This window comes from Geotrypetes seraphini, chromosome 9 (genome assembly GCF_902459505.1).
Source record: "Geotrypetes seraphini chromosome 9, aGeoSer1.1, whole genome shotgun sequence".
Lineage (NCBI taxonomy): Eukaryota > Metazoa > Chordata > Amphibia > Gymnophiona > Dermophiidae > Geotrypetes > Geotrypetes seraphini.
This window is the reverse complement of record NC_047092.1, coordinates 118728555-118752893: the sequence shown is the minus strand read 5'-3', so window position 1 is coordinate 118752893 and position 24339 is coordinate 118728555. Positions and strand designations below refer to the sequence as shown.

Below are 24339 nucleotides of genomic sequence, written 5' to 3'. Positions count from 1 at the left end.
CCATAGTGTGCAAACTCATGGAAACACTGATCAAGCAGAGACTCGACGAGATTCTAGACGAAGAAAATTTACGTGATCCACACCAACATGGATTTACCAGGGGAAGGTCCTGCCAATCTAATCTGATTGATTTCTTTGACTGGGTGACCAGTCGTCTGGATGCCGGGGAGTCCCTGGATGTGATATATTTGGACTTCAGCAAAGCTTTTGATAGCGTCCCACACCGCAGGCTGTTGAACAAACTAAAATCGATGGGATTAGGGGACACATTCCCTGCATGGGTAAAGGATTGGTTAGATGGTAGGCTTCAAAGGGTAATGGTAAACGGTACCCCTTCCAAAACATCAGCAGTAACGAGTGGAGTACCTCAGGGCTCCGTCTTAGGGCCGATTCTATTCAATTTATTCATAGGAGATTTGACCCAAGGGCTTAGAGGAAAAATATCACTGTTTGCCGACGACGCCAAACTATGCAACATAGTAGGCAAAGGCAGTGTTCCTGACCTTATGATGCAAGACCTACAGAAATTGGAACAGTGGTCATCAACTTGGCAGCTAGGCTTCAATGCTAAAAAATGTAAAGTAATGCACCTAGGCAAAAAAAATCCACACAGAACTTACTCACTAAATGGTGAAACCTTGTCCAGGACCACGGTGGAACGTGATTTAGGAGTGATCATTAGCGATGATATGAAGGCTGCCAATCAGGTGGAGAAGGCTTCATCCAGGGCAAGACAAATGATGGGCTGCATCCGGAGGGGTTTTGTCAGCAGAAAACCTGAAGTCATAATGCCACTGTGAGACCCCCATCTCGAGTATTGTGTTCAATTCTGGAGACCGCACTACCGGAAAGATGTGTTGAGAGTTGAGTCGGTTCAGCGTATGGCTACCAGGATGGTCTTGGGGCTCAGGGATCTCACGTATGAGGAAAGGTTAAAAAAATTGCGGATGTACTCACTGGAGGAGCGAAGAGAGAGGGGGGACATGATTGAGACCTTTAAGTATATCACAGGGCATATAGAGGTGAAAGATGATATCTTCAGTCTTACAGGGCCCTCGGTAACCAGAGGGCACTCGCTGAAAATCAGGGGAGGGAAGTTTCAAGGTGATGCTAGGAAGTATTTCTTCACCGAAAGGGTGGTCGATCATTGGAACGAGCTGCCTCAGCAGGTGATTGAGGCCAGCAGCGTGTTGGATTTCAAGAGGAAATGGGATATTCACGTGGGATCTATAGGGGAGTAGAAGTCAGGGAGTGGGTCATTGGTATGGGCAGACTCGATGGGCTGTGGCCCTTTTCTGCCGTCAATTTCTATGTTTCTATGTTTCTATATTTATGTCTTCCCAAAAATTAATTTGGCCACAGTGTTCTGAATGAGTTGTAGCCTCTTCAGATTAAATTTGGTTAATCCGATATACAGGGAATTTGCATAATCCAGATGTGCCAAAATAATCGCTTGAACCAAAACAGCAAAATAATTTTGATGAAAAAACCTCAAACTCTCCTCAAAATCCGTAAACTAAAATAGCACTTTTTATATAAATTGTTAATTTGATTATTTAAAGATAAAAAAAGAATCTAAAATAAAACCAAGGATTCTAGATGAAAATTCAGTTAAGGAATCTCCTGATTTCAATGCTATAACCTGAGGTAGATTGTGTAGTATGGGACCAAATCATAGCAGTCTGGTTTTAGAAGCATTTAATTCCATACGGACTAAGGAAGCCCATTCTTGAAGTCTAGAAACACAAGAGTTAATATCTCCAGTCAGTGACGTGCCAGAGGAAATCACCGGCAGGAGAAAGCCGCGTGGCAGCCTACATAGAATGATGCGGTGCTGTTTAGAGTCTCGCAATGGGAGGGAAGGAGAGATAGGCGGGCTGGGTCGGGGGAGGAGGGAGTAGCAGTCTGCCCCGGGTGCTCGGCCTGGCATCATGAACTTCTTCGGCTAGCAACAGCATTTACAATTCACTGCTATTGCTGGCTTTAGGCCTTCCTCTCTGCAGGGTCCTGCCTACTTCCTGTTTCCATGAAGGCAGGACTCGCCAAAGAAGAAGGCCCGAAGCCGGCAACAGCAGTGAATTGTGAATGCTGTTGCTAGCCGAAGAAGTTCATGATGCCAGGCCTTGGGTGACAGGAGGAGGAAAGGGAGCAGAGGGGGAGAGACTTGCTGCTCCCAACTGGAGGGAGAAAGAGAGGGAGAAGGAAGATGAGGGAGGGAATGAAAGGAGATGCCAGGGCTTGGAGGGAAGGAAGGGAGGAAGAGATGCCAGGGCATGGAGGGAAGGAGGAAGGTATGCCAGACCAAGGGAAAAGGAAGGGGGAAAGGAAGGAAGAGATGTCAGAGCATGGAGGGGGAGGGGAGATGGAAGAAAAGAAAGGCGAGAGATGCCAGAGAATCATGGAAGGGAAGATACCAGACTATGGGGTGCGAAGGAAAAAAAGAAGAGAAAGATGCTAGAGCATAGGGAACAGGGTGGTGACAGAGAGAGAAAAATGGAGAGGTGGCAGAGCTGAAATCAATCATGTACAAAGGAGAGAAGGGGCACAGGATAGACAGTTTATTGAAGGAGCATAAAAAGAGGGAAGATGCCATATGGAACGGGAAGAGGGTAGACAGTGGATGGAAGGGGCTGATGTTGCATGGAAGAAAGAGAGCGGACAGATGCTAGCTAGAAAGAAGAGAGTGAAGACAAGATGATTAAAGCAGACACAACAAAAGGTAGAATAAAATATTGTAGTTGTATTGAAAAAACTTTTATATAAGCAGAAAATAAAGTAATATTTTTATTGGACTTATTTTAATACTTTTTAAAATAACTTTTAGAGACCAAAACCCCCTTTCTCAGGTCAGGACAGTATAATATAACAGCAGTATACTATATTGACCTGAAGGAGGCTAGGGCCTCTGAAAGTTAATTGAAAAATGGATTAGTCTAATAAAATGGTATATTATTTTCAATTTTTGTTTTATTTCTATTTGTTAATTTGTAAAGTGGTGATTGTCAGTATTTTTAAATTTACATCTGCGATATTTATATTTTGCAGAGTATTAGGGGGCTATGTGTCATTGTTTCTGTATGCAGTTTGGCTTCTTGGTGGTTCAGTTTAACCTTTATCAACATATTTCTGTTTTTAGTTTGTGATTACTTATTCCATACTGGGTGAGGGTGTATCTGTGTTCTGTGTGTATGAAAGACATGGTTTTCTGTTACCGTTGACTAGCCTTGTTTGGCGAAATGCATTGGGCATGGTTCTTGGGAGCACCTTTAATAAACCTGATTTGAATCTCTTTAGTTTCTGCCGATCTTCTTTTGTTTCATGATGGATTCTTTGGTGGACTGCTTGCCTTGTTGTTTTGTTACAAGTTAACATACATGGAGTGGAACCTACTAGAGGAGTTACAGATTTGGTTGTTTATACATACATATGGGTTGCAGTTGGTTGACGTAGAGATAGGCAGTTGAGAGGCGTTGTAAACTTGGTTATTAATATAAACTTATATTTCAGATAGTATTACTGCTTTACAATATATTTGAACTTAAAGTAATCAAGTGGCTGATTATAATGATATGATCTCTAATCCAGCCTTTAGAACATCAATATAACTTCAAATGGTGGTCTGGATATTACTGGATATTATAACAAATGGAAGTAATATCCAGACCACCTATACATTTGAAGTTACAATATATTTGAACACTTATATACATATGGAAAGAGTTCAGAGTTAAAGTCTTGGATACGTAGGTGAGAAGGGAAGAAGGGGGATTTGTTCAGACATGCTAATCTTTGTTTGTTTTGAATTTTATAAAAAGAAATAGAAGTAAATAAGAAAACAGATAAATGGGGCGGGGCATGGATGGGGCGTGGGCGGGGCAGGGGGGCCCCCAGAATACTTGTGTGCCTAAGGGGCCCTCGAAAAATTAATCCTGCCCTGCTTATGGGGAGATCTGGAGGAGATTTAGGGAAATTTTGGCTTTACTCTCTAAAAGGGAGTCAAAAAGACAACTGCTCCTTGGATTGGATTGTGATTTCTGTGATCTCTGTTGTCTAGAATGGAATCTTTGATTGGTTGATTGAGAAAAGGAGGAAGAAGGTTGATTATAGTCAGTGGTGTACCAAGGGCGGGGGGGGGGGGGCGGACCATCACGGGTGCCAGCCCTAGGGGAGTGCACAGCCGGCCGACCGGGTCCAGAACCTCCTGGGCTGCTCTAAACGGCATCTGCATCTCAGTGTAGCTGCCATACTTATTCTGAAGCAGAATTGGCAGCCGCTCTGAAGTGCAAGAAGGTCCCGCAATGACTGCCGTCTGCCACTTCTACTCTGGAAGAGATAAGTGACGTCAGAGGGGGTGGACCGGCAGCCGCAGTCATCGTGGGACCTTGCCACAACTCTCTGCTTCTGCCGGCCCACTCCCACTGATGTAACTTACCTCTGTAGGAGTAGAGGAGGCAGAAGCAGTCATCGCGGGACCTTGCTTGTTTGGAGGGAGAGAGGAGCATAGAAGGGTGGTGGAGGGAAAGAAAGAGGGTCAGGGTGGTATGAAAGGATTGGTTGAAGGAGAGAAAGGGGGCAGATGCTGATGAAATTGGTGTGCAGGGAAAGAAGAGAAAGACTTAAGGGTGAAGGATACTGGATGAAATTGGGTTGGAGGGAAAAAAAGGAGGTAGATGCTCATGGAATTAATGTGCAGGGAAAGGATATTGGATGGAATTGGGTTGGAGGGAAAGAAAGGGGGCAGATGCTGATGAAAGTGGAGGGAAGGGAGAGAAAGAGTGAAGACCATGGGGTATGGGAGAGGGAAGGGAAGAAGACAAGAGGAGAGGAGAGTTGCCAGACCATTGGAGGATGGAAGGGAAGAAGTTGAATGCCAGACCAATGGGGGTGAAGGGAGAAATGGAAGGGGGAGGCATAAAGTTTCTGGAAGGGGAATAGAAAGAGAGAAGATGCCATATAGAAGGGACAGAGAGAGGGTAGACAGTGGATGAAAGGAAGAGAGTGATAAGATGAGGAAAGCAGAAACCAGAGAAGGCAATGTAGAAAAAAAAATTATATTTATTTTTTTGCTTTAGGGGAGATGCATCCCTGTTTCTGTGGTGTTGCACTGTATGCAGAGTCCAGCTTCTTGGTGGTTCAATTTAACCTTTGTCTATGTATTTCTATTTTATTCCCCCTTTTACAAAACTGAAGAGCGTTTTTTTGCGCCGGCCGTGGTGGTAGCAGCTCTGATGCTCAGAATTCTATGAGAGTCTAAGCTGATAACAGGATATTACAGTGGTATCTCTATTTCAGGTAGTCTTGAAAGAGACTTTTAAGAATGTACTGAAAAAAGTACTGACAGCCAAACTTCTAAAGAAACTTGTCAAGGAACTCTCAGTTTCTTTAGATGTTTGGCTGTCAGTACTTCTTTCAGTACGTTCCTAAAGGTCTTTTTCAAGACTACCTGAAAAAGAGTTAACACTGTAATATCCTGTTATTCACACCTTCAAATAAATGAAGCAAGTCAGTGAGACAAGACTTCCTTGGCTGAACCCATGCTGACTCATTAAACCATGTTTGTCTACATGCTCTGTAATTTTATTCTTTATAATAATAGTTTCCACTATCTTGTTCAGAACTGAAGTCAGGCTTATCGGTCTGTAATTTCTTGAATCACCCTGGAACCCTTTTTAAAAATCAGCGTTATGTTGGCCATCCTCCAATCATCAGGTACTATGGATGGTTTTGATGACAGGTTACAGATCACTAACAGCCGATCAGAAATTTTATGTTTGACTTCTTTCAGGATCCTGGGATTTATCATTCTTTAACTTGTCAATTTGGCCCAATACGTCTTCTAGGTTAACTGAGATTTCTTTCAGTTTCTCTGCAGTGTAACACTTGAAAACAATTTCTGGTTCAGGTAGATCTATTACATCTTTTTCCATAAGAACTGAAATAAAAAATTAATTCAGTCTCTTCACTATGGTCTTGTTTTCCCTCAGTGCCTCTTTTGCTCCTTCATGATCTAACAGTCCCCTGGATTCCCACATAGGCTTTCTGCTTCTGATGTACCTAAGAGTACATGAAGAAAGGCTAGTTATCAGGGACCATTTCCTAGGGTTATCATATTTGTGAAGACAAAAAAAGAGGACACATAACCCTGCCCATGGCTCTGCCCCTGCCCCACCCTTAACTCATTTTCTTGGTCTACCTTTAGCCTTTTTAGTGCTTCTATCTCTCTCCCTCCCTCCAACCCTCACCTCCATGGAGGCTTCTTTCTCCTTCCAACAACCATACTGCAGGTGCTTCTTTCTTTCTTTTTTTCTCTCTGTCCTTCCAACTCCCTACCTCCCATGTAGGTGGTTCTTTCTCTCTCCTTCCAATCCCCCTCCCCACCATGGGTGCTTCTCTCTCTCCCTCCTCTTCTATCTCTCTCTCTCCTTTCAACTTCCTTCCTCCTCTGTGGGTGTTTCTCTCTCTCTCTCTCTCTCCTTCCAACCTATGTTGTCCAGCAGGTGCCTTCTTTTTCTCTCTCTTTCCAACCCCCCTCCTCTCCCATGAGTACTTCTCTCTCTCTCTCTCTCCTTCCTGTGGGTGCTTATTCTCAACCTTCCAGCATGGTCTTTCTTTCTCTCCAGTCCCTCACCCGGAGTCGAGTATGCCTCTTCCCTGTCCCCAGCTTACCTCCTCCAGCATTGTAATTTCAATCTTCAGGCAGCTTAAGCGACATGAGCCTGCTGCCTTCAGCCTGCTCTGGAAGCCTTCTTTCTGTAGCGACTTCCTGTTCCTAAGTAGGCGGGATGCTGCAGAGAGAAGGCTTCCAGGGCAGGCCAAAGGCGGCAGGCTCATGTCACTTAAGCTGCCAGCTGCCAAAGATTGAAATTACAGTGCCGGAGGAGGTAAGTAAGGGACACGGGAGAGCCATACTGGATTTCAGGGTGAGAGCTAGAGGCTAGACTGGAGGGAGGGAGTCCAAAACCCAGACAAACTTCCTTCAGTTCAAAAAACCATCCAGACACCTGAACAGTCCTCTAAAACTAGGACACGTGTGGGCATATCCAGACATAAGATAACCCTACCATTTCCCAACAATTCAACAGGACTTTAGGAGTTATCCCTTTGAGCCTTTTAGAGGCTTCAGGCTTAACTTAGGTCAAGAACCATCTTTTCTCTCCTGAAGCATTATGGATTTGTTTACAAGATCTGTCAATAGCCAAAGACATTTACCAGCACTGGAACTCTTTTGCTGTGAGAAAATGCGTAGGAGAGACAGTTTTGCAAACATGGCTATGAACAGTGTCTTGTGCTCTTATCATCTTAGCAAGACATGTTGGCGGCTCATTGGACTCTACAAGAAGACTATTCATTATTCTTCTATGTGACCAAAACTCCCCTGCTGGACAGGTCATGATTGGTGCCTGTGGGGTCACCTGCACGCCACCCCAAGACAGAGAGATATTGTATATTTTAGGCAGACAAGTTTGGCTTTGAGGAGTCTGGATCTACACTTCTGAAGTTCCTTTGTGCAGACAGGAGAAATAAAACTTATAAAGAGAATATCTCCTGGGTGTCATGCCTATCCTCAACTGAGGGATAGAGACTATTGGTGTTCAGAGACTATTTGTGTTTAGACACTAATGAACTTTATCTCTGAATTACAACCTGTATCTGAGAGGATCTGCAGCTGAGCTGTCGCGGAAGACCTTGTGCCTGGGCTGTGCTGATTTTGTCTTCTTCCCTGCTGAAACATTGGAGCTTGGGTGACCGGGTAAGGCTGGAATGGATTGTGCCTTGGATCTGACCCGGGTCACACAAACCTCAGCTGAGCGGAAGACGAGGTAGTTGGGTAGTTGGGGTTTGCAACATCAAGGAAGCCTGCTCCAGAGGTTCATAGGGCAGATGAACCAGGGAGCGAAGAACCAGATTCAGATTCCACGTCGGACAAGGGAGGTGCAAGGGAGGCCTCAGTCGAACCGCTCCACTCAGGAAACGGACCACGTCCAGATGAGCCGCTAAAGAACCTCTTAGCACAACAGTCCCAAACAGGACAGACCTGCGATCTGAACCCTGAGGGAAACCACAGCAAGGCCTTTCTGCAGAAATTCCAGTAGCCGAGGAATCGAAGGAGATGAGGGATCCTCCTGATGACTGGAACACCAAGCCTGGTAACACCTCCAAGCTTTTGCATAGGCTGCCACCGAGGACTTCCTCTTGCTATGTAGTAACATAGTAATCACTGCAGTCGAATAGCCCTGGGTCGTCAAGGCCGCACGCTCAAGAGCCATGTCATAAGACCAAAGTGGTCTGGATCTTGCAGAGCGATTGGTCCCTGTGCAAGAAGACAAGGGTGACAAGACAAACAGAGTGTGGAGTGTAGAAGTTTGGTTGCTATTTTGCTGGGTGGAAAGACACCTGGTAGTGCTGTCCGCAGCTCATATAGCAGGAGTAGACAACATCCAGGCAGACTTTCTCAGTTGCCAGACCCTAGATCCCAGGGATTGTTCTCTCTCCCGGAGAGTGTTCGAGTGCATAGCGCGCTATTGGGGGCTGCCCATATTTGACCTCATGGTGACTGCGATGAATGGGAAGGCTGATCGGTTTTACAGTCATGGGCGCAAGGCTGGCAGCGTAAGCCAGGATGCTCTGGTGCAGTCCTGGCCACAGGAGGGAACTCAGATCAGCCAATCATCCAGATATGGGTGGAAAAGGATACCCAGGGATTGAAAATGGGCCGCTACCACTACCATTATCTTGGTTAAGGTCCTGGGTGCCGTCACCCGTCCGAACAGAAAGTCACAAATTGAAAGTGTTATTCCATAACATGGAACCAAAGCAACTTCCTGTGCCCTGGAAAAATGGGATATGAAGATATGACTCTATTAGATTCAGTGAGGCCAGAAACTCCCCCTGCGCCACTGAAGTAATGACAGAATGCACAGTCTTCATGTGAAGTGGGGTGCCTTCAGTGCCACATTGACCGTCTTGAGGTCCAGAATTGGTCTCCAATCTTTGGAGCCTTTCTTGGGAACGATGAAGTATATTGAGTATCTCCCAGAGCCCAAGTCGTCCTCTGGCACGGGCTCGATGACTGCAATATCCAGCAGTCTACGGATCTTGGCCTGCACCCTGAGCGCCTTCTCAGGGTGCCCCACTGGGGAATCCAGAAAGAACTCTTAAAGAGGTCAGAAAAACTCCAAATTGAGTCCGTTGCGGAGGACCTCCAAGACCCAGTGGTCTGAGGTTACTGTTTCCCATTCTGCTAGAAAGGCCGACAGCTGCCCTACGATGCGGGGGGGAGAAGAGGCCTGGTGTCAGAACTGTTTCTTCGGGGGAGTTGCCAGAAGTCTATTTGAGAACTGCTGATGACCAGATCCCCCGAATCGCAGCCTGGAGGATGAGGGTACCTCTGACCCGAGGCTGGAGGACTGGAGTACTGGTGCGGGCGCTGACAAAAATTAGGATGCCCCAAACTCCTGGTAGGGCGAGACCTGTTCCCTGGCAAAGCCTTGGGTTTATGGTCCTGAACACTTGCCATGAGGTCATCCAGATCTTGGCTGAACAGAAGCTGTCCCTTAAAGGGCAACTTACTCAGAGTGGCCTTAGAGGAGGAATCCCTGGAACACTGCCTGGTCCACAGCATTCCATGGGTGGACACTGAATAAGCGCACAGCTTAGTGAAAACTTTCAGAATGTCATATAATCTACTCCAGAGATGAGAAAATCCAAATCACGCAGCACAACGGTATCAGGATCGTGGTGTAGTTTAGAGTGGCATGCCCGGGCAATAAAGAATGAGGCTGCCGCTGCTTTGACACCGACCGCCGCAGAATCAAAAAGGAGTTTGAGGATAAAATCCACATGCCTGTCCTGAACGTCTTTCAGGACTACCCCTCCATCAGTAGAAAGAGAGGTACACTTGGTGACCTGAATGACAGCTAAATCCACCTTTGGGGAAGCAAAGCACTTGGTAAAAGCAACCGCCATGGGCTAGAGCTTTGCCATGGCCCGAGCTCATTTCAAGGGGCCCTCCGGGTTATCCCAAACCTCTGATAGAATATGGACCAGATCCAGGTTATCAGGAAAGGAAGCGGTGAGTGGCCTCTGATCGCTCATCAAAGAACATTCTGCCTGGACCAGCTGTAGCTTTAATTCCTGCAGAGATTCCATAATAAGATCCTCCAGATGGCCAGGTTTGAAGAACCTGCACTCTGTAGGATTGTCTGCCAGGTACTGGGACCCACACGAATCTTGATCGCGGAGCTCTGCCAGATTAGCCATATCTCTGGATGCCACTGAGCTGTCCTGGGAGAGCAGGGGAATGGGAAAAGTAGCTAACACAATCACAGGCATCGCCTGCTTGCGCTCCGGGGTCCCCGCTGGGGAGCATAAAGATTTGTGTCCAGCGGAGGGGAAGTCCTCACGGACGGACTAGACGTCGGTGGGGGTACCACAGGCATGTATCCCTGATAAATATGAAATATTCTAAATGCTTCTCTCCTCTCCACTCCTTCCTGCCCTCCATAATCCTCCCTACCCTCTTCTAACCCCTTCCTCTGTAATGTTGCCTAGAGCTTGTATAGGTATGTGCGACACACAAATGGAAGAAATTAAAAAAAAAAGAAATTTTAAAAACCCATATTCACATAATCCGGGGGGAAAAGGCCTCCCGCAGTAAGAGCCACCCTGTGCACCTCAGACTTAGAATGCTTGGAAGATTTATGAGACTTTTCACCGGAACTGCCCTTGCATTTCGCCAAATCATCACCAGCACTCTTCTGAGAGGCCCTAGCGTGATTTTCTTGGCAATTGAGGCAGAAGACCCAAGAAGGTCCTTCCCTGAGGTGGAAGGCACTGCATCTATGCACACCTCAACCCCCTCGTGGGCTGCGCTGCACATGGAACACGGCTGCAAGTTTGACAGGCATATGCTGCAAACGAGGCATGAATCCATGCCATCATTTCCTGAGGAGGCCATCTGAGAAATTTGGAGCAAAAATGAAGCTCCTATATGCAAAAAATATAGTTTTATTCAAATTGGGAAAATCCAAGATGGCCACCATGGGTGCCAATTTTGCCCTAAAACAGCCCGGGAAAAGAACAGGAACTTCTGGAAAACTGTGTTTTTTCAATTTTAGAGGTAGGGAGGGGTAGGGCATGCAGGAAAACCACCCCAAAACTCCTTTGGAGGACCCCCCCCCAAATCGCCAAAACAGGCTATCAAGCTGTTACTCACTGCTCCATTGTGCTATATGGGAGAAAAGGCAGGCAATGCTAAAACAGCACATAGGGAGATCTAAAGCCTCAGGAAACTGGAAAGCTATATTTCAAATCTTCTGACTGCCCCACCAGCCCGACTATCACAGCCAGTGACATTCGCCACCTTCGGACACTGCACCACTTGGCGGAGGCACGCAGTCTGGCCCGGTTGCGCCTTCACAGAACCATGCAGCTTGTGCTCCACCCACTAGCATACAAACCTGGGGTGAGCTAGCTCCCTATCCTGGAGCCCCGATCTGATGTGCAGGCTATCCATGGGGCTTACTGCAAAGAAGGGAACACTCCAGAAACAAGATTTTCTACAAGAGTTTGTGATCTCCCGCTGCAATGATGTCCCCGCAGGGAACCTCCACAGCAGGAGGGCAAAACCCACAAGAAAATTACCAAAACAAAGTACTGAAAACTTAGAAATTAAACACGAGCAGAAGAGATAAGCTCCTATATTTCTGGTGGCACCACTGACTGACCATTTCAATGAGTCGGGAGTGGTACCGGAGGATTAGAGAAGGGTGGATGTGGTCCCTCTGCACAAAACTGGAAATAAGAAAGAAGTAGGGGATTGAAGGTTAGTAAGCCTGACTTCTGTGGTAAGCAAATTAAATGCTTTTAAAACAGAGAATGGTGAAGTTTCTGCAGTCCTGTGGATTACAGGACCAGATGCAACATTGATTCACTACAGGTAGGTCTTGTCAGACAAATCTGATTCATTTTTTTGACTAGGTGACCAGAGAATTGGATAGAGGGAGTGCGCTAGATGTGGTGTATTTAGATTTCAAAGTCTTTTGACAGTGTTCCACACAGACATCTAATAAATAAATTGAGTGCCTTTGGGATGGGTCCCAAAGTGACAGGCTGGGCCAAGAACTGGTTGAGTGGAAGGCGACAGAGGGTAATGATCAATGGAGATCGCTCTGAGGGCCTGTTCTGTTCTTGGGCCTGTTCTTTTTAATATTTTTATAAATGATATTGCTGAAGGGCTGTCGGGTAAGATTTGCTTCTTTGCGGATGACACCAAAATCTGCAATAGAGTAGACACCTTGGATGGTGTGAATAACATGAAGAAAGTCCTGGTGAAGTTTGATGAATGGTCTGAAAATTGGCAACTAAAATTTAATGCTAAGAAATGCAAGGTCATGCATTTGGGCTGCAAAAACCCGAGGGAATGGTACAGTTTAGGGGGTGAAGAAATTATGTGTACGACAAAAGAGCAGGTGTGATTTTATGTGATGATCTTAAGGTGGCCAAACAGGTTGATGACGTAGGGGTCATAAGGTCATAAGGCATATGGGGACAATCTGTATACTTTGGAGGAAAGGCAGGAGAGGGGAGATATGATAGAGACCGTTTAAATACATAAGTGGCATAAATGTGCATGAGTTGAGTCTCTTTCTTTTGAAAGGAAGCTCTGGAATGAGAGGGCATAGGATGAAGTTGAGGTGATAGGCTCAGGAGTAATCTAAGGAATACTTTTTTTTTACAGAAAGGGTGGTAGATGCGTGGAATGGTCTCCCAGTAGAGGTGGTGGAGACAGACTGTCTGATTTCAAGAAAGCCTGGGATAGTCTCATGGGATCTCTTAGAGAGAGGAAGAGATAATAGTTACTGCGGATGGGCAGACTGGATGGGCCATTTGACATTTATCTGCCATCATGTTTCCACGTTTCTACAACACTGTGTGCAATCTTGCTGTGGAAAGCTGTGATCTTCACATAGGTCATATAATGTATGTTAATAATTTTATAATGTAATATAATTTGAAATAAATTATTTAGGTGAGATATAGATTTGGGATTTGATGTTACAAATCATCATGTTCCTGATATCGTTGGGTTTTAATATATAATACTATTACCGATGGTTCAGAAACTCACTGTCAGGAACAGAGGTAGGGTATGAGAAGACTATGCTGGACTCGGTGAATCAGATTCATTCCTGTGGAGTGAGGCAAACTGCCAGTACAGAGAACAGGTTTCACGGGAAAGGCTGCCAGGTCTGGAAAGAGGTGCAGCATGGCTCCCTGTCTCAGTTCCTTCCCTCTGAGAGCTGAAGGAATTCATGAAAGAAAGGGGGTAGAATACTGTCTGGAAGCCTTTTTTTGTGCTTCGCCTATTAGCCTCAGCTATCCTTGTTTAGAAGAAGCGCTACCTCATCCTAATCCTTCTGTCTGCCCTTTGGCCGTTTCCTGCCTTTCTCCTCTCCCCTTTTCTCTTCCTAGCGCCCGTTGCAGCTCGAGTGTGGACTGTCTGCACAGTGTTGTTAGACAGAGACAAAGGAGGCGGTGATTTTGTAAGAAACTGCCGGCGTCCTTCGTCACCATGGTAACTCCCAGGCTAGCGTTGTGATTCTATGGCAACGCGCTGCAAGCGGCGTCCTGGTTTCCGTGGTAACCAGCGCCGGGCCAGCTCCACGCGCCCGCCGGCCAGCAACATTGCTCCAAACTTCTGCAAAGTGAGCTGAAAAGCGCTCGGGGCGTCCAACAGCATCTTAATACAACAATTAATTAATTAATTAATTAATGCTTGCTTTGGGAGACATGCTGCTATAGTAGTTGGAGCAAAAAACGGCGCAAGTCGCTTACAGGCTCCAGGTTTCTTTGCAATGAGTTCCTCTGACGAAGAAGAGGAGAAGCCGAGACTGGAGGCCGTGATTCAGGTTAGTCCGAAGATTTTGCCTATGCCTTGAAGTGTCAGGGCAGGTTTAAGGCATAGGCAATCTAGCCATGTGCCTAAGGACCCAATGTATGACAGATGCCTATCCAGCTGTGCTAATTCGATGTGCTTCTCAATTATCTTTATGTTTGGCATAGTGAAGTTTCTCTGCGCATTAAAACTTGTTTTATAAGTGGAAAAGGGTATTTTATAAAACTAAGTGGTGATATAGGCATGTTGACCAGATGGTGTGTAAGTGTTCCCAGAGGCCCAATTTAAGAGTAGGGTCAGAGCTGTGTTGCACCTGCATATTTTGTAAAATATGCAATTACACATGTAGACTATATGCACACATTTAGAGCTTCCATAAAGCAGGGGGTAAACGTGTGCATTTGTGCACTAATGGGGCTGGATTTGGAAGCCTTTTTTTATTGATTTCAGGTGGAGTATAAATGTTTTAATTAAATAAAGGGACTTAGGCTCCTATGTTTTGTTTTTTTATTATTATTTATATTCCGCATATCCTACAATTCTATGCGGATTACAAATTATTCAGGTACTCAAGCATTTTTCCCTATCTGTCCCAGCGGACTCACACTCTATCTAATGTACTTGGGGCACTGGGGGATTAAGTGACTTGCCCAGGGTCACAAGGAGCAGTGTGAGATTTGAACCCAGGGTGCTGGGGCTATAGCTCTAATCACTGCACCACACCCTCCCAATAAAATAAGAATAAAAGAAGCATCTTTCTGGACTCACACTAGCATCCTGTGATAAAATCATGCCTTCCATGAGGAAATACATTTGTATTTATCTAGTGTTGCATTGCAGAAGATCAGTGTAATAAACTGTGCTAATCATAGCACAGCCGTTTAAGTTCTTTTCCTGGTTTTCTCTATCCTACTACTATTACTATTTATTATTTTTGTAGCGCTGAAAGGCGTACGCAGCGCTGTACATTTTAACATACAATAGACAGTCCCTTCTCAGAAGAGCTTACAATCTAATTTAGACAGGACATTTCAAGGTTGGGGAGATAATGGTAGAGGAAATGATACAGGGGGTTTAGGTATCTGACAGCAGTAAGTGGAAGTTAAGAGTTGAAAGCAGTTTCATAAAAGTCGGCTTTTAGCTTGGATTTGAATACTTCTAAGGATGGAGCACAACGTATTGATTCAGGCAGCCTGTTCCAGGCATTCAGTGCCGCAAGAAAGAAGGGATGGAGTCTGGAGTTGGCAGTGGAAGAGAAGGGTACTTGCCTGATGAATGGAGATCACGAGGAGGAGCATAGGGGGAGATTAGTGAAGAGAGATATTGGGGAGGCTTCAGAGTGAATGCACTTGTAAGTCACAAGAGGAGTTTAAACTGTATTCGGAAATGGACGGGGAGCCAATGAAGTGACTTAAGGAGAGTTGTAATGTGAGAATGAGTCATGCAGCAGAATTTTGAACAGATTGAAGAGGTGAGAGATGGGTGCGCGGGAGGCCTGAGAGAAGTACGTTACAGTAATAATAATAATAATTTTATTTTTATATACCGCCAAAGCCATAGCAGTTCGAGGCGGTTTACAATAAGAAGAGCTGGACAGTCAGCGAATAAAATAACAATGAAGTCTTTGAATACATGAATATTTGTAGGGAGGGAGAGAGACAGAGTAAAAGTCACAATATAGAGACTTCGAGTACATTTAAGTAGTATACAGGAATAAGGCTTTAAGAGTTCTTGGTTACAAATCAGTTAAACAGGTTGGTTTTAACTAGTTTTCTGAAGTTGAGATAGGATGAGGAGTGCTTGATGATGTTGCCTAGCCAGCCAGACTTGCTTGGAAAGCAAGAGTTCTGTCAAGGAATCTTTTGTATCGGCAGATTTTTATTGTAGGTTGGCTAAACATATGTATTCTGTGTGTAGGCCTGGTGGAACAATCCAATTTAAAATGGGAGACCAGGTATAGGGGGGCCCATACCAAGAATAGATTTGAAACATAGGCAGGCAAATTTGAGCAACACTCTTGCTTCTAGGGGCAGCCAATGAAGTTTTTGGTAGTAGGGGGTTATGTGATCCCATTTTTTTATACCGGAAATCAGTCGCACTGCCGAATTTTGTATGATTCGGAGTCTTTGAATGGTTTTCTTGAGAGACCCCAGATAAATGATGTTGCAGTAATCGAGCAGGCTTAAAATGGAGGATTGCACCAGTAAGCGGAATGATGCTGCGTCAAAGTACTTTCTGATGGTTCTTAGTTTCCATAGTGTTGAGAAGCCTTTTCTGATCAGTAACTCTAAATGAATATCTAGGGTGAGGTAACGGTCCAGAGTCACTCCCAGAATTTTTATGGAATCGACAATAGGGAAGTTCTGACCGTTCAGGGAAATTGAAGTATCTTTGGTTTTTTAAGCGTTGAGTTTCAGTTTGAACTCAGTCATCCAAGATTGAATTTGCTTTAAAGTTGATGCCAGATGATTCTTGGTCTCAGGGGTCAGGTTTGTTAGGGGAAGAACTAAGGTGATATTATCGGCATAGATGTAAAATGTATTTTTAATTTTTGCAGTAGATTCGCCAATGAGGCTAGGTAGATGTTGAACAGAGTGGGGGATGGGGGGAACCCTGTGGTACTCCGCATGGGTTTATCCAGCTGGAGGATTGGTTATTATCGCTATAGACTCGGTACAATCATTTAGTCAAGAAACCTTGGAACCATTTTAATACATTCCCGGATAGTTCAATTGTCTCCAAGCAGTCAATTAGGATATCATGATCGACTAAATCGAAGGCACTACTTAAGTCTAACTGAAGGATTAGTGCACTAGAACCCTGGCTGAATAAGTTTAGGAGGAAATCCAGCAATGAAGCAATAACTGTTTCCGTGCTAAGCATGGAACGAAAACCTGATTGTTTGTCATGAAGTATGCTGAGTTTATCCAGGTATGTTACTAAATCTTGGCTTACCAAGCCTTCCATCAGCTTTACAAAAAAGGGAATTTTCGCAATGGGTCTATAATTCAATGTCAACTTGATAGATTCCTTGGGATTTTTTACAATCGGTGTGATTAGTATCTGACCTAACTCCTCGGGAAATGTACCAGACAGTAATAGAGAGGAGAGCCAATTGTGTAACTTGGCTTTGAAGGTGACTGGGGCGGCTTTCATGATGTTTGGTGGGTAACTGTCTAATCTGCAGTAAGAATCAGGATATTTCGAGTAGAGTTTGCAGAATTGTTGCCAGGTGGGGATAGAAAAATTATTCCAGTACATGTCTACCCTGGGTTCGTCAATGTGTTAGGCGACTGGATAGTTCAAATGGTTGGTTGTGAAGATTTTTAGGTTGGATCTTAGGTTATTGATTTTGTTGTTAAAAAATTCAGCCAGAGCATCGGCCATTGGTGGGGAGTCTGTAGTGGGGCGGGAAAAGGCCTGTATATCGTAAAGATTGTTAACTAGTTTAAATAGATTCTTAGTGTTAGGAAAGTCTATTTTTTGTGTGTAAAAGTTCATGCGTTTTGTAGTTATTAGTTTTATCCCAGGACAAGCAGGCATGATATTCTCACATGTGGGTGACGTCATCTACGGAGCCCCAGCGCGGACAGCTTTTCAAGCAAACTTGATTGAAGTTTCAAGTTTGCTACACTGCACCACGCATGTGCATGCCTTCCTGCCCACTAGAGGGCGCATCCCCACCTCGTGGTCCTCAGTTCATTCTCTTCCGTGGAGCCAGAAGCCCTGTGGAAATTGTGCTCTTAGTTTTGCCTTCTGTCACCGCGGCTGTGTCTCTTTTTTGACTCGATCGCTGTGTTTTTCTCTTTTGTTCTTTTCATTTCTTTCAGTTTTCGTCGAAAAAAAAAAAAAAAAGTCTTTTTCGTTTGGCTCCGGGGGCTCCCGGTAGCCGCGGCCGCGGGACCTCGCTTGTTCCCGGCCGGTTTTTGGGCCCATGTCCCGTCCTGTGACGGGCTTTAAAAAGTGCACCCGGTGCGATCGGCTCCTGTCGATTACCGATCCTCACCGGTGGTGCTTGCGTTGCCTGGGCCCTGAGCACCCCTCCGACACCTGTTCCCGGTGCTCCACTTTTCAACGGAGAGCTCTCTGCCGCCATCAGGCTCGCATGGCGGAGCTCTTTGCAGTTGACCCCACGGCGGGGAAGGCCTCGATGTCGGCCTCGGCTTCGGCCCCGGCCTTGACCTCGGCCTCGACTCCTTCGTCCTCGCCCCGGGAGCCCCCGGCGTTGAAGCCGGTGTCTTCGACCCCGAAGTCGGCGAAGGGTAAGTCCTCACTTCCTGCTTCAGTTTCAGCCTCGAAGAAGCCATCCTCGAGCTCCTCGGCGGGGGCGGGTGGGTCGTCCTCGGCCCCGCCCCGAGCGCCGAAGTCGGGTGCCCCGCGGGAATACTCGGTATCGAGGTCGCCCTCGAGGGAGCACCCGACGGCCCCGGACCTGCCGACTATGAAGGGGGTTCCCATCTTTCAGGACTTGCTCCGGGCTCTCATTGCCTCGGAGCTGTCCGGGGCCCTCACGCACCTTCAGCAGGCTTCGGCCTCGGCTGCCCCGGCGTCGGTGACCTCGGTCTCGGTGCCCTCGACTTCGGGCCCGGGGGGGATTTCGGCCTCGGTCCCGGCCTTGCCCTCGACCTCGGTTGACCAGCTTGAGCAGAGTGTGCGGCCTCGGGACAAGGTGCGGTGGGTTCGGAGGATCTCTTCCTCTTCGTCCTCGTCGAGGTCCTCCCGGGGTTCCTCGCCCTCGGGTCGGCCTCGGGTGAAGCGTCGGTCGAGGAAGCCCAAATGCCAAGGGTTCCTCGGGGCATGGGCGGTCCCCGACCCCATCCAGATCGCTCGATGCGGCTTCTTGGGGCTCGGGGTCTGGCACGGGGAAGGAACCTCGATACTCGATACTCGATCTCCCTCCCCGCCTTCGAAGCCCTCCTCTTTCTCGAGGTTCATTCTTGATATGGGAAGGGCTTTGGACCTTGATCTGGGAGCAGGATCGAAGTACACAAAGGAGTTTTTGGAGGAGCAGGATTTGCCCTCCCCTCCTCGAGAGACGCCTCGGCTACCTCTCAATAAGGTTCTTAACCAGACCTTTTTGAGGAACCTTGACTCCCCTCTTACAGTCACAGCGGTGCCTTCTAAGATGGAGTCCAAATATTGCACGGTTCCGTGCAAGGGCTTTGATAAGGCACAGCTGTTCCACCAGTCCCTACTGGTGGAGTCGGCTTTGAAGAAGTCGCAGCCTTCCAGGGTCTCGGCGGCTGTTCCCCCCAGACGGGAGGGACGGACCTTGGACAAGTTTGGTCGTCGCCTCTATTCTAACTCTTTGATGGCGACCAGGGTCCTGAATTACGCATTCACCTTCTCGTCTTATTTGAGACAGATGGTGAAGTCGTTGCCGAGGTATTATGGAGTCATGCCAGATTCCCATAAAGAGGATTTTGGGGTTTTTATGTCTAATTTGTCCCAACTGCGTCTCTACCTCTTCCATGCGGTGTATGACGCGTTTGAGCTCGCCTCTCGCGTGTCAGCCTTCGCAGTGGCCATGCGCCGCCTGGCATGGCTCCGTACCCTGGAGATGGACCCGAACTTACAAGAACGTCTGGCCAATCTTCCATGTGTTGGCTCAGAGCTGTTTGATGAGTCCTTGGAGGTGGCGACCAAGCGTTTGTCTGAACACGAACGCTCTATTGCCTCATTGGTCCGTCCCAAACCCCGGGCTCCGCCGCAGAAGCCGTTTAGACCTCCTCCGCGGCGGTACCCACAGAAGTCGACGCCGCCCTTCTCCAGGCCTCCGCCCCGACGTCCCCAGCAGCAGGGCAGGGCGTCCCAATCAAAGCCTCAGGCGCAAGGAGCGTCTAAACCCGCTCCGTCTTTTTGACGTGATGTGCGGTTGGGGGCGGGCCCCCTCCGCACTGTCAAAGGACCCCCTTCCTATCGGGGGCCGATTGCAGGCCTTTCTCCCAGCATGGGCCGAGATCACGTCGGACGCTTGGGTGCTCCGGATCATCTCCGAGGGCTACTCGCTGAATTTCTTGTCCATGCCACCGGAACATCCGCCGGGGACTTCTCTTTGCTGCCGAGACCAGCTTCCTCTTCTCCTGTCCGAGGCCAGGTCCTTGTTGGGCCTTCGGGCGGTGGAGCATGTGCCCCCGAACCAAAGGGGACGGGGGTTTTACTCCCGTTACTTTTTGGTCCCGAAGAAGACCGGGGACTTACGCCCCATTCTGGACCTCCGGAAGCTCAACAAGTTCCTTGTCCGGGAGAAGTTCCGTATGTTGTCCCTTCCAGTCCTGTACCCTCTACTAGACTCGGGGGACTGGATGTGCTCCCTGGACCTGAAGGAAGCATATACGCATGTTCCGGTGCATCCCGCCTTTCGCCAATACTTACAGTTCCAGGTGGGGGAGTTGCACCTCCAATATCGAGTCCTCCCCTTCGGGCTGGCCTCGTCTCCTCGGGTCTTTACAAAGTGTATGGTGGTGGTCGCGGCTGCCCTACGATCACAGGGGCTGCAGGTCTTCCCCTACCTGGACGATTGGCTGATCAAGGCTTCATCCCGGGAGAGGGTTATTTCAGCGACCCGACAGACTATCATCTTCCTTCAACATCTGGGGTTCGAGGTAAATTTTCCCAAATCGCAGTTGTGCCCGGCTCAATCCCTTCAGTTTATCGGGGCCGTGCTGGACACGGTTCGCCTTCGTGCATTCCTGCCCTCGTCGAGACTGGAGGCTCTGCTTCGCCTGGCCCGTCAGATTCTGCTGCAGTGCTCCGTCTCTGCACACCGGCTAATGATTCTACTTGGCCATATGGCTTCGACAGTTCATGTCACGCCGTTTGCCTGATTGCGTCTGAGACTCCCTCAGTGGACCTTGGCCTCCCAGTGGCGCCAGGATCGAGACCCGCTCTCCCTTCCTGTAACGGTCACTTCTTCCTTGAGACGGTCGCTCCGTTGGTGGACCAACTCTTCCAATCTTTCCGGGGGTTTGCTCTTTCTCGTCCCTCCGCATCGCAAGGTCCTGACCACGGACTCTTCGGAGTACGCGTGGGGGGCTCACCTCGACAGTCTGCGGACTCAAGCGCTATGGTCGGCGGAGGACCGTCGTTGTCACATCAATGTGTTGGAGCTTCATGCTATTTTTCTGGCAGCCCGAGCCTTCGGTCACCTGCTGCGCAATCAGGTGGTCCTGGTACGGACGGACAACCAAGTGGCGATGTATTATGTAAACAAACAAGGGGGAACGGGCTCTTGGTCCCTGTGCCGGGAAGCCTTGCGCCTTTGGGAATGGGCGACCTCCCAGAACATCTTCCTGCGGGCGGTTTGCATTCAGGGAGAGAAGAATTGTCTAGCCAACAAACTCAGTCGTCTTCTCCAGCCGCACGAGTGGTCGCTCAACTCCCGAGTTCTGCGCGAGGTCTTCGACCGCTGGGGGACGCCTCAGGTGTATCTGTTTGCCTCCCCGGAGACTCACAAACTGCCCCTCTATTGTTCAAGAATTTACTCCCAAGACCGTCTCGAGGCAGATGCCTTCCTTCTCGACTGGGGAGGGAGATTCCTTTATGCATTTCCTCCTTTTCCTCTGATCTTGAGGACGTTGGTTCATCTCAAGTCATCCAGAGCCACTATGATTCTCATAGCACCACGTTGGCCTCGTCAGCACTGGTTTTCCCTGCTCCTTCAACTCAGTGCCAGGGAGCCTCTACTTCTGCCTGTGTTTCCCTCTCTGCTGTCTCAGAGTCGGGGTTCGCTGTTGCATCCCAATCTTCAGTCATTACATCTGACGGCTTGGTTCCTTTCCCCCTGACTTCAGCGGTCAGGGAGGTGTTGGAAGCCTCGCGCAAGGTCTCGACTCGGCTTTGTTATTCCCAGAAGTGGACCAGATTTTCATCCTGGTGTACCTCGCGCCATTTGGAACCAAGGTTGGTTCCGGTATCCTCGGTTCTGGAATATTTGCTGCATTTGTCCAAGTCTGGGCTAAAGACAACTTCCATCCAGGTGCATCTCAGTGCTATTGCTGCTTTCCATCGGCATCTAGAGGGACGTTCTCTCTCTCTTCATCCTCTGGTGGTTCGTTTCATGAGGGGTTTAATTAATGTTAATCCTCCTCTGAAACCTCCTCCTGTAGTTTGGGATCTGAACGTGGTCTTGGCTCAGCTGATGAAACCTCCATTTGAGCCAATTGACAAGTCTCTTCCTAAGTTTCTCACTTGGAAGGTGGTCTTTTTACTTGCGCTCACATCTGCTCGTCGAATCAGGCTTTGGTTGCGGACCCGCCCTTTACTGTGTTCCATCATGACAAGGTGGTTCTTCGCACCCATCCAAAATTTCTACCTAAAGTTGTGTCTGATTTCCACCTCAATCAGTCTATTGTCCTTCCGGTGTTCTTCCCGAAGCCCCACTCTCATCCTGGTGAGGCGGCGCTTCACACGCTGGACTGTAAGAGGGCGTTGGCTTTTTATCTCCAACGTACCAAGTCTCATCGGAAGGTTCCTCAACTATTTTTGTCCTTTGATCCTAATAGGCTGGGACATCCTGTTTCCAAGCGCACCTTGTCCAACTGGCTGGCTGCTTGTATTTCTTTTTGTTACGCTCAGGCTGGTCTCACGCTCCATGGTCGAGTCACGGGGCATAAGATCCGGGCGATGGCAGCTTCTGTTGCTTTCCTCCGGTCTACTCCTGTGGAGGACATATGTAAAGCTGCCACTTGGTCTTCGGTTCATATGTTCACCTCACACTACTGTCTGGACACTTTGTCTAGGAGCGACGGCCGGTTTGGCCAGTCGGTGTTACGTAACCTGTTTTCCTAAATTGCCATCCTCCCACCTGCCCTTTTTTGGTTGGCTTGGAGGTCACCCACATGTGAGAATATCATGCCTGCTTGTCCTGGGATAAAGCACAGTTACTTACCGTAACAGGTGTTATCCAGGGACAGCAGGCATATATTCTCACAACCCGCCCACCTCCCCGGGGATGGCTTCTTTGCTGGTTATGGAACTGAGGACCACGAGGTGGGGATGCGCCCTCTAGTGGACAGGAAGGCATGCACATGCGTGGTGCAGTGTAGCAAACTTGAAACTTCAATCAAGTTTGTTTGAAAAGCTGTCCGCGCTGGGGCTCCGTAGATGACGTCACCCACATGTGAGAATATATGCCTGCTGTCCCTGGATAACACCTGTTACGGTAAGTAACTGTGCTTTCCGATCCGGCCATGCAAATTAGTAAAACCCCAGGCAAAATAGCCAATCGACTGCCTCTCCATTTCTCTTCCCTCCTCTGAGCCCTATAGTCTCTCTGAATTTCAACACTTTTCCCCCTTATGTACTCACTACCCTTTGACCAGTCATGACCCTCACTTTTGTAAAATATCTGCGTTGTGAATGTTTTTATGTAACCCATTCTGAGCTTCGGGAAGGACGAGCTTGAAATCAAAATAAATAAATAAATAAAGAGCTTGGCTATTTAGCATCGGGTTTTACAGATTCTAAAACCCGATTGCTGTAGACCTGTTAGTAACTGTGTTACTGACAGGTCTGCCTGGTTTTTTTGGGGGTTTTTTTTTTAATGGCACAGATATTTTGCGTGTATTACACATGCAAAATATCTGCCCCATTAAAAAAAAAAATGGAAAAAAATCCCCCACCGCTACTAACGGCCCTCCCCCAATGACCCCCAACAAACGCAGCGACCCACCCTAAAATAAAACAAATGGCAGGAGGGATGTCTACTTCCTCCTTCCAGGAAAGACCTACCCCCGAAAAAAACGGCAGGAGGGATTCCCACTCCTCCCCATAAAAACTTCCCCCTCCCTTTGAATAAAAAGGTAGGAGGGATGCCCACTCAGGGACTTCCTTAGGCTCCTTCCTAAGGAGGTCCCTGATTGGCTCAGATGCCTCAGGCCCTTCCCAATGGAGGAGCCCGAGGCGACTAAGCACTCAGGGGCTTAGGCCCCTCCCCATGCATCACATGAAGAGGGGGAGGCAAAGAGGAGGAGGAGCAGTAGGTGTGTTCAGTACCTCCTACTCCCAACTTTAAAATATGTGGCACGGGGGCCTGGAGGGGGGACTCCGGTGGCAGGAGGGAGTAGGCACCCTTCCTGCCTTTTTCTTTGGGGGAGGGGGAGGTCTTTCTTGGCATGAAGGAGTGGGCATCCCTCCTGCTGTTTTTTTGGGGGGAGGGGAGTGAGCGGGCACCTTCGTGGCAGGAGGGAGTGAGCATCCCTCCTGCCTTTTTCTTCAGGGGGGAAGGGTATGGGCATCCCTCCTGACATCTTTTTGGGCTTGGGGGGACGGTGGCTCAGGGCTGCGGGGGAAGGGGGGCTTTTTTAATGGGACAGATGGTATGTGTTTAAGTTACGCAGAACATCTATTCCATTAAAAAAAAGCAGAAGCCCTGACAGCAGTGACTGTAGGTTGCTTCCCCTGTCACTACTATTAGGGCTCTGCCATGTGTCACTACTGTT

At 47.9% G+C, this 24339-nt stretch overlaps 1 protein-coding gene across 4 annotated transcripts in view; it reads left to right on the top strand.

The window, feature by feature from the left end:
• The window catches only part of CROCC2 (ciliary rootlet coiled-coil, rootletin family member 2), a 993480-nt gene that overhangs the window by 12214 nt on the left and 956927 nt on the right, over positions 1 to 24339 (top strand). For 2 of the 4 annotated variants that reach the window (XM_033959484.1, XM_033959480.1), the window contains exon 1: positions 13799 to 13910. The exons of 1 other annotated variant lie outside the window; for it this stretch is intronic. In XM_033959484.1, coding sequence (XP_033815375.1) covers positions 13857 to 13910 — 54 coding nt within the window. In that variant the 5' untranslated portion in view covers positions 13799 to 13856. Of the gene's footprint in view, positions 1 to 13798; positions 13911 to 24339 lie in introns of those variants that run through there. One more of the 4 variants, XM_033959483.1, reaches the window with a different exon arrangement.